The sequence below is a fragment of the Dromiciops gliroides genome, chromosome 6, assembly GCF_019393635.1.
Source record: "Dromiciops gliroides isolate mDroGli1 chromosome 6, mDroGli1.pri, whole genome shotgun sequence".
Classification (NCBI taxonomy): Eukaryota; Metazoa; Chordata; class Mammalia; order Microbiotheria; family Microbiotheriidae; genus Dromiciops; species Dromiciops gliroides.
In genome coordinates this window covers 77,246,216-77,256,605 of record NC_057866.1, presented here as the reverse complement: position 1 = coordinate 77,256,605, position 10,390 = coordinate 77,246,216, and the positions used below count along the sequence as shown (strand labels likewise).

Below are 10,390 nucleotides of genomic sequence, written 5' to 3'. Positions count from 1 at the left end.
TGGTTCTGCATGCATTCGGCCCGTCCTGTGTGCCAAGCCCCGTGCTAAGCGCTGGGGGAATCCGAAGGAAGATGGGGCAATGCCTGCCCTCAAGGTGCTTCCAATCTTATGGGGGCGGAGGGGGGGGGCGCGTAACGAGGCCCTGCAGACATCCAGGACAAATAACCAAGAGTGCATAGAATGTGGGCCCCGGAGGACCTGGGTTCAAATACCCCGTGAGACCGAGGGAGGGAGCCAGAACGCGGCCATGTCGGGGCCTCAGCTACTCCAGCTCTAGCAGGAGGGGGTGGGTCCCTGAGACCCTCCAGCTCGGAAATCTACGGTCAGTTCCCGGGCGGGACCGCCCCGGACAGCAGGGCCAGGCCACGAATGCCGCCCAGCCTCCAGACAAACACGGAGCTGGGGCGGGGTCGGGACAGTTCCCCAACCCCTTCCCTTTCTCTTTCTCTTTCCTTTCCGGACAACCGGGCGGGGGAGGGGAGCCGGAACGCCGCCAGAGCCCCGACTCCTCCCCCCGGACAGCCAGTGGCTACGCGCGCCGCACGCGCTCCTCCGCCCCGCCCCTTCCCTCCCTCCTCGCGGGGTTTGGGCCGCGTGTCCCCCTCCTTCCCGCTCCACGCGCCCGCCGGAGGGCGGCTCCCGCCTCCCCAACAAAATGCTGCTCTCGCTGCCTCTTCCGGCATTGAGGAGACTCGGTGTTTGGAGCTTGAGAGGGAAGCTCCTCACCTGCAGGGGCTTTTCCGCTTCGTCCCCGCTCAGCCAGAGCAGAGCCATGACCAAGGTCGGGGGGCGCGGAGAGGGGCGCGGGGCGGGAGCCGGCGGCGGAGCCGCCGCGCGTGTGGGGCGGGGGGGCGGCGTGTATGGTTCACTCCACTCGGTCCACACTTTATCCCGACAAAGGGGCGCTTGCGCTTCGCCCCGCTGCCCGAAGGACCTTTCCCTCGTGCAGAACTTCGGAGCCCCGGAGTTTTACCGCGGGGGAAACTGAAGCCCACGACGGGGAGGAGAATTCGTGGGGACCAGAACTTGGGTGCCTTGACTGTGTTCTGTTACTCCGCCCGGACCCTCCTAAGACCCTGGGTCTGGAGTTGGAAGGGACTTCCCAGACCGTCCACCCCCTCCTTTTGCAAAGGAGGGGACAGTCTGGGGTGGTCCGGGGTCCCAGAAGTAGGGGCCGAGGTGGCATTGGAGCTTGGGGGCGGGGGCAGGGGCGAGCATGAGCCCTCGGAAAGAAGCCCCCTGTGTTAGCCACCTTCCCAGGGCCTTGGAGTGCGGGCGACTGTGGAAACCGACGGGAGAGTGTAGGATGCTGGAGCCGCCCCGTCCTGCACCCTCACCCCGGCTCCCACAGCTGCACCTCCGGGGGTTCCAGCTCCCGGGCACACCGCTCTCCCCCCAGCCTGCCCACAAGCGTCCTGTAGGCAGGACTGGTTAACGCTGGTGTCATCCAGGCCTGAGTGTGACCTTCGACGAGTCACTTAGGCTCCTTAAGATCCCTCAGGAAGGCATCTCTCCTTTCACGGAGCCCAGAACCAAGGTCACCCAGAGAATGAATTGCTGAGCCGGGCTTCGGAGCCTGGCCTGTCTGTTTCCATCTTCCTTGTTCTTTTCACTGATGCACACTCAGCTTCACCGAAGCGCCTTTCTTACTATAAAATGTGGATTAGATGATGGTCCTACTTGTTCAGCGGACTCAACGGGGTTATTTTCAGGACATTTGTAAGCCTTGATGCGCTCAATGAATGAACTATTGTTCTTTGGATGTCCGGGACCTACGGAATCGGGGCTGAGGGCTGTGGGTGGGTTGTGGAAACAGATGGGCTGTTTTTATAGCTTCATTTCAGATTTTAAACATTCGTTTGTAGAATTCTGTTCATAAAATCATGTAAAGGTTGAAGGAACCTTCAAGATCAGTCAATCTAGTTTTATCATTTTATGGATAAAGAAACCAGACCCAGAGAGTTGGAGTACTTTATGACGGGTCACACAGCCACAGTCACCTTTTCTTTTTCATATTTATGGAATCAGATTCAACATGAATGACAAATACTTTGCAGTGACTTCACTGGGATATGTATTAATAAGAAAGTCTTATCAGAAGGCAGTGGGACTTAAGATTCAAATAAATCACAGTCACATATGTCTAAAGATAACTCTGGGTTCTTGTGAAATCATTTTGAAAGTAAAACCATTTCTCGTGTATATTTTTATGTCTTTGTATTTATATCTTTTACATCTGTTTTCAGGGCCTTGTTTTAGGCATCTATGCCAAAGAAAAGGATGATGATGATGCCCCTCAGTTTACAAGTGCAGGAGACAAATTTGATAAGCTTGTATCTGGAAAGCTTAGAGAACTTTTGGCCCTGTAAGTTTTCATCCATTGGTATCTTCTCTTTAAGGTTGGGGAAAATTATTTGTGTGAATGAAAAAGAAGTCATTTTCAAAGGTTCTAGAGAAAATAATTCATTATACCATCATTTTGATTATTCACAGAAAGTTAATCAAAAATAATTCATATTGGGCTTGGGAATGTACTTGAGTGTTTCCATTTTAATATGGGTAGGTCTGCTTTGGGAAGATTTATAGCTATTAAAAAATGAAGCCATTTTGTGAAAGACTGACTAGGATTGAAAATTTCCCCCACTTTCCCCTTTTTTCCTAGTCTGCTGGGAAAAAATAGAATCTTTCTTCAGACTGATAGAAAGAAAGCTCTAGCGCAAGTTGCACTTCATTTGTGTTTTGCTTTGGGAAACAAATTAAATATTTTGGCATAAAAGTCCACATGAGGAGATAAAATAAATCAACCGTGGTGTCAGAAAAAGCCTTTATATCTGCTTGATTAGATCAAGGGTGATTCATTTGCGGGTAACAAAAAAGCTGACCCCGACAAAAGCTATTTACAAATAATATACTTTATTACAAGTTCTTTTCTCATACACTTTTGATCTAGGGGGTAAAAATTTTATTGACATTATATAGATGAAGGGGGCAGCTAGGTGGTACAGTGGATAAAGCACTGGCCCTGGATTCAGGAGCACCTGAGTTCAAATCTGGCCTCAGATACTTACTTAGCACTTACTAGCTGTGTGGCCCTGGGCAAGTCACTTAACCCTCATTGCCCTGCCCCCCCAAAAAGAGAGAGATTATACAGATGAAGATACTGAGGGCCAGAGAGATGAATTGACTTGGCAGCAGTCACAGAGCTTGTAAATGGCAGAGCTGGGACCCAGACTTGGGTTTTTTGACACCAAGTAAAAATCCTGCCACTATACCATACTTCTCATTTTAAATTTTATCTTTGGATTATTCTATCTTCATTTGGTAAATTTTCGCCTTGGTATTGGATATAGCACTGGTCAGACATAAATATATAATTGTACCCTTTCCCACCATAATTACCATATTAGGGTGCAGTCTGCAGTTCTACTTGGTATAGCTTCTTGTATCACCTTGAAAAACACATAAAATGCAACACAACTTAGGGCTTCTACCACCCAATTCTTAATAGCTGCTGACCTTAACTTCTTTGGTAGGGAACTTTTTTTTTGTTTTGCTTTGTTTTTTGGCGGGGCAATGGGGGTTAAGTGACTTGCCCAGGGTCACACAGCTAGTAAGTGTCAAGTGTCTGAGGCCAGATTTGAACTCAGGTACTCCGGAATCCAGGGCCAGTGCTTTATCCACTGCGCCACCTAGCCGTCCCGACCTTAACTTCTTTGGAGTAATCTTTCATAGTCTTTTGTTAGTAAATCATTTATTATCCCTCTGTGAATGAGAACTTTCAGACTTCTTTGGTCCTTAGTTTTCCACCATAAAGTCCAGCAGATAAGACATCACAACATGTAGGGTGTTTACATAGTAGTAATGAGGTACTGGAATGAGCTTGTTTTACAGGTGTCTATCTGCCTCTCTCAGTCATCTTGGTCAGTGTGTGCCAGAAGGAGAAATTCTTGCTAATGTATAGTTGGGATTCTTTATTCATTGAGTATTTATTGCCCATATATAATAAGCATGGCATTGTACTAGGGACTAAGGAAGGAGAAAGAATGCAAAGATAGTGTCTGCCCACACTGAAATTACATTCAGGAAACATTTCTTAAGCTCCCAGTATGTGCAAAACACCAGCTGCTGATGGATGATATCCTAGTACTGATAACTTTGATATATGATCTTATAAGATAAGTGCATCAAAGAGATATAGAACAGAGCGCTCTGTGAGTTCTGTGGGTTGAAATGATGGGTATGAATTCCTGTGGTGAAGGAGGGGAGGGAAGAAGATAATATTGTGAAAAAAGGAAGGTGGCAGGAGAGAAGAGGGCATATTTCTTTTTTTTTTTTTTTTTTTGCCCTCAGGGCAATGGGGGTTAAACGACTTGCCCAGGGTCACACAGCTAGTGAGTGTCAAGTGTCTGAGGTCAGATTTGAACTCAGGTCCTCCTGAATCCAGGGCTGGTGCTTTATCCACTTCAACACCTAGCTGCCCCCCAGAGGGCATATTTCAAAGGAGAAAAATCTTGTGCTAAGGACGAGCTTCTTAAACTGTGGGTCACGGCCCCATATGGGGGTCATGAAAAATTTGGCAACAGTAACAGGTTTCTGTGTACCCATTTTATATACCTATATACCCGGGCTCACAGGTGAAAAGAGGTCTCAAGTAGAAAAAGTTTAAGAAGCCCTACTCTAGGGTAGTGATGTCAAACTCATAGAAAAGGGGGCCACCAAACTGTACCTAAGGATCTCTGCACGCTGTATCTTATATACTTAGAAAATCACCCATTAACATTATGTTCAGTTGTATGTGTGTATGTATTTAGTTAGTTATTTTCCCAATTACGGGCTCTGTGTTTGACACCTCTGGTCTGAAGCAGTAAAAGCTGGGCTGGCCCACTAACGTTGGGATGGTTAGGGTTTTGAGTGTCAGGCACAAGGTTCTAAACTAGCACTACTGGAATTCTTTGTACAGAGGAATGACATGATCAATTCTATACAGAATAGCTATGAGGACCTTTGAGAAATAAGTGATACTTGAGGTATATGGGCATGATATTACTGTAAAAATTGAGGTAAGTTTGTCATTTTTTATATAAACAAAATCATTTTTTCTCCTTTTAGGTCTGGGCCTCCACTGAAGGCAGGCAAAACGCGTATATTTTATGGTCTTCATCAGGTAGGAATCAACGATATTGATAGGGATGATGTCATACTTATGTTGGGCTTGATAATTACAGAGTACTTTGAAATTTGCTATCTGATTAATTTGAAGAGATTATTTTACAAAGACTTATGGTATGTCATTCTAGTATTAAGCAATCATGATTCTCTTCATATTGACTTGAAATTTTTAAGCATATTATGTAGTTTCTTGTTTTCTCGTAGAATGTTACTGCTTTTAAGTTTTATCTAATTTTTGTTATAAACCTTTAATTTTTATTTCTCAGTGTCCCTCTTTCCCCTCCCCTAACCAAGAATCTATCCTTGGTACAAAAATTTTAAAGAATAAAAGTGGCTTCAACAAAGCAAGCCAGCATATACTATGCCTGAGGATATATGGAATATTTTCAATTTGTAGTCATAAGATCGTAGATTTCAAACTGGAAGGGACCTTAGAGTCCCTCAGTCCATCCCCTTCATTTATAGGCAAAGAAAATTGAGGCTCACTGACTGTAATAAAGGGAAGGAGGAATGTTTTTCTCAGTCCTCAGGGCCAAGTTTGGTCCTAGAGTAGACAACATTCAGTTTCATTTTTTTTCTTTTTTATAGTTGTTTGTTTTTTATATAGTTATATGTATTCCCATCCTTCTCTGCATTGTTCATATTCATTGTTTCTTTTTAATGTGTGTGAATTTATTCATAGCTTCTTTTTTGTTTTTTGTTTTTTTTGCGGGGCAGTGGGGGTTAAGTGACTTGCCCAGGGTCACACAGCTAGTAAGTATCAAGTGTCTGAGGCCGGATTTGAACTCAGGTCCTCCTGAATCCAGGTCCGGTCCTTTATCCACTGCGCCACCTAGCCGTTCCCCCCCCCCCATAGGTTCTTACAACACAGTAATGTCCCATTACTTTCCATTAATGTAACACTGGTTTTTTTAGCCCAATTGATGGTCCCCTACTTTTTTCTAGTATGAACATTTTTGTGTATTATGAGACCTTTTTCTTTCTTTGACCTGTTTAAGGTCATGGCCATGGGTTCTCTGAGTTAAAGTGTAAGGATGCTTCAGTAACTATTTTAGCAAAATTCCAAATTGCTTACCAGAGTAGCCCTGCTAGCCGCATGACTGGCTTTCTGTAGCCCTCCTAACACGGACTGTTTCCATTTTGGTCGGCTTTCTGGGTATAAGGTTTAAAGAAACCTTAGAGTTGTTTTGATTTGCATTTCTCTTATTAGCGACTCGGAGCACTCTTTTATATGGTAGTTGATGGTTTGCCCTTCTTTCAAGAAGCTTTTTGTTCACATCATCTGATTATTTGTCCATTGGGAAATGACCTAAAAGCTCTTTCCACCATACCCTTCTTGCTGTGGATTTCTCATAGTCAGAAAATTTGGGCTGTATTTCAGTAGCACTGTCTGTAATAGAGGCACATGTAAAGAATTTTAGAAAGGTACAGGAGCCCAAAAGAAAGAAATGTTACCATTGGTTTTAAGCAAGTAATAAAAGATGGTGGTGGTGTTTTCCATCTGTTCCTCCATATAAATAGGTTAGTTTGTGTTGCTTCTTAAAATGAAAACATGACAATTGAATATAAAGAAATTAAAAGTTTTGGTTTTGTGTGTTTTGGGTATAGGACTTCCCCAGTGTTGTTGTAGCTGGCCTGGGTAAAAAGACATCTGGGATAGATGAACTGGAAAACTGGAATGAAGGCAAAGAAAACATCCGAGTTGCTGTTGCAGGTTATTATTCTTTTTTTTTAAATTTAATGTTCATTTTAAAAGGTCCCACAAGGTCTTGGTGGATTTAGCTTTGGAAACTGTTTGAAACAAACAAAAAAGGATGTTGTGAAGTATTAAGGAATTATCTTGAGTGTGGAGTTGACATCACGAATGCTGAAAACTTATTAACTGACTATTTAGTTTTAGTAACTCTGGTGTGAGTCAGCCTTTCTTTTATGATAACAGCTCATGTGGGCATAATAGTTTACAAAGCACTTTCCTTACAACAGCCCTGTAAGGTCAATAATGAAAGTAATCTTACTACGATTTTACATATTAAAAAATGGAGAACCAGAGGTGAAGTTGCTTGTCACTCAGTGTCTCATATGATAGTCAGGACTTCAGATCTATTGACCCCAAGGCCTGGCGTATGTTCCATTTTATGGAAAAGATTATGGGAAGTGTGGCAATTCTGGTATGTGGCTATATAGTTCTGTTTCTTTAACAAAGCGGCTTCATTGTTTCACATCCTCTAAATAATAAAGATTGAATGTATTTGCAAAACAGAGCAAACAGAGGAAAAAACATTTGAGTTTTTATTTGTATGTGATAATTGTAGGCAGATAAATATTAGCCCAACTTACCGGCTGTCACTTGGGAGCTGAGAACATTTTTCAGCATAAAAGGAAGTTGTGCAAGGAGTTTATGGTTAAAAGATGCCACATAAAGTGATTTAAAGCAGTACAAATTAGTGTTTGTTCTTTAACACCAGCTGCATCGTATGCTTATTAAATTTATTTGTCAAAGTTTGTTGAGTGATCACTTCATTATTTGAATTCCTCAGATTTTGCTGACCTAGATATTAAGTCATTAATGAAGTGTCATGTTAATAATGGACTCTGCTCAGTTGCTTCATTATTGCTTTGTGTCATCTCTTTCCAGTGAGCTTGAAGGAAATGTGGGAACTTAACTAGAACACTGTAGAGCTTCACAAACGCCTTGTCTTTGTGCCCTCTGATCTATCCCCTGAACCTTGATCTGCATTGTGATGTCCTTTTCCTTTTAGCTGCATGCAGGCAAATTCAGGACCTAGAAATTACTTCTGTGGAAGTAGATCCCTGTGGAGATGCTCAGGCTGCTGCAGAAGGAGCTGTTCTTGGTCTCTATGAATTTGATGAGTTAAAGCATAAAAAGAAGACTGTAGTTTCTGCTCAACTCTATGGGAGGTAATAAGGACAAAACCTAATATGTGATATAGACTAAAAGACCAAAAAAAGAGGGGACCTTGGAGATTATCTAGAGCAGTAATATAAATCATGAATTAACATTATGTTGGTATTGAATTTTATTTAGTTAGTTAACTGTGTCCCAATTACATCTTTCTTTCTTTCTTTCCTTCCTTCCTTCTTTCTTTCTTTTTTTTTTTTCAGGGCCTTAGGGTTAAGTGACTTGCCCAGGGTCACATAGTGTCAAGTGTCTGAGGCTGGATTTGAACTCAGGTCCTCCTGAATCCAGGGCTGGAGCTTTATTCACTGGCGCAGCTAGCTGCCCCACCCAATTACATCTTTTTTTTTTTTTCTTCAGCCCTTCCTCCTCCCCCAATTACATCTTAATATGGTTCCTGTGCACTTAGGAGATCCTTGAGTTTGACACCTGATCCGGAGGCCTCTTAATGAAAATGTCAGAGCTGAAGGGAGGCATAGAAATCCTCTGGTCTATTCCCATCCTTCTATAGTTATTGAAAGTGAGGCCCAGGTCAAGCATCTTATTCAAAGTCACATAGGTAGTATATGGTTGAATAAGGACAGGAGCCAGGTAGCTGGATTCAAGGTCCAGTGCTGTTTTCAGCGTACCCTGTTGTGAAAATGGGATTTACGCCCCCTGCTGGAGAGATACGGTAGGAAGCTCTGCCATGAGGAGAAGGCATCTGAGGGCAAGCCATGTGGCTTGGAAGGTCAGTTCCTTGGCGTCAGGAAGTGATGTTTGCTTGTGGGTACTGTTGATCAAAGCTATGAGCCAATTAGCTGGATGTTTCTGGTTTTCACAGGAGGCTTGTGGGATGAAGAAGGGGTGAGGCATGCTCTGTCTCTGTGTCTGTCTGTCTGTCTGTCTCTCTCTTTCTCTCTCGCGCGCGCGCATGCGCCAGGGACCTTGAGGGGACTGGAGCTGAAATACTGGCTCCCTGAGAAAGATAGATGAATCTAGGCCTCTTTCTCTTTTCACCAAACTCTTCTGCTCCTTAAGAAATGCTTAAAAGTCTAAACTCCTGCTAAAGCTTCTAATTTATTGGCGACCACTCATTAGCTTTTTAGACAGTCTAGCTAGAATCTTAGCCACCTTACAGACAAACTATGGTGACCATGAAGTATTCACTATTGGAATTGTTCTGTTGTGACGTAGAATAGGAGAATGAAATGTTAGAGCAGAGAGGGACCTGGAAGGTAATTGTATCTGATCCCCCATCATTTTCAGATGGGAGACGTTACCCCTGGAGAAGTTAGATGACTTGCCCAGATTCACGTGGCCATTGTGTTTTCCATTATACCACGCTGTCTCTACCGTGTCAAATTAAAAGAAGCGTATCTAGCACTCAGTATTCCTTTTGATGCTCCTCTTTTGTTTAAAATAAGACACAGTGCTAGTGTTCATCTGAATACAGACCAAACTTTCTTCCCAAATCTGGTTTAAGACCTGAATATAGCTTGTGATGGATGTTTTGTACACATATGTGCATATGATATGTAATAGCAAGTGTACATGTTCTGTTAAGCTATATTAAGCTGTAACAAATTGTGAATGTAAAACATTTTGTGTCAGAGATCTTACTCATATTCATTGATGACCTATATTTGGATCGCTTCAAGAGCTATAAAATAACCAGCGCTGAAGGAGAGTCTTTCTTACAGTGACATTTTGCACAATTTTGTTTAGTGGTGATGATGAAGCTTGGCAGAAAGGAGTTGTGTTTGCTAATGGGCAGAACCTAGCCCGACGATTGATGGAAGCACCAGCCAACAAAATGACTCCAACCAAATTTGCAGAAGTCATTGAGCAGAAGCTCAAAAGTGTGAGTGACAACACAACGGTCCATATACGGTATGCTCTATTATTTCTCATTCAGCTTGCTTTGCAGGTACTTAGGTTTACATGTTGCCCCCTTTTGCCATGAATCCTTCATTTTATTTAATCTTTAAGCACAACTGGAGATAAGGGTACATAACTTCACATGAAATAGAGATTGATTTTGTAATAAATGTCTAGGAGAGCACCTTCAGACACTAAGAGACTGGCAGTGGTGGTGGTGATGGTGACGAATCACATTTATATAGCACTTTGAAATTCCTCAGGCACTTACCTTATAACTGCCATGTGAGCTGGAAACTAGCACAAGTAATGTTATCTCCATTTTGAAAAGAGGTAACTAAGTCTCAGAGACTTTCCCCACATAGCAAGCCAGTATTGGATCTAGGATTCAGATTCATGTCTCCAGATTGCAAGTCTAACACCCTTTTCACTTCATCATCCTGC

The 10,390-nt window shown here is 43.2% G+C and overlaps 1 protein-coding gene across 1 annotated transcript in view; it reads left to right on the top strand.

Annotated features, from left to right (window-relative positions):
- The first annotated feature begins 574 nt into the window (after positions 1 to 574).
- LAP3 (leucine aminopeptidase 3) overlaps positions 575 to 10,390 on the top strand; it is a 28,542-nt gene continuing 18,726 nt past the window's right edge. Inside the window, exons 1-6 of the mRNA XM_043973455.1 lie at positions 575 to 781; positions 2,247 to 2,365; positions 5,110 to 5,164; positions 6,778 to 6,883; positions 7,929 to 8,088; positions 9,794 to 9,958. Of these exons, the coding sequence (XP_043829390.1) occupies positions 656 to 781; positions 2,247 to 2,365; positions 5,110 to 5,164; positions 6,778 to 6,883; positions 7,929 to 8,088; positions 9,794 to 9,958 (731 nt within the window). The 5' untranslated portion in view covers positions 575 to 655. The remainder of the gene's footprint in view (positions 782 to 2,246; positions 2,366 to 5,109; positions 5,165 to 6,777; positions 6,884 to 7,928; positions 8,089 to 9,793; positions 9,959 to 10,390) is intronic.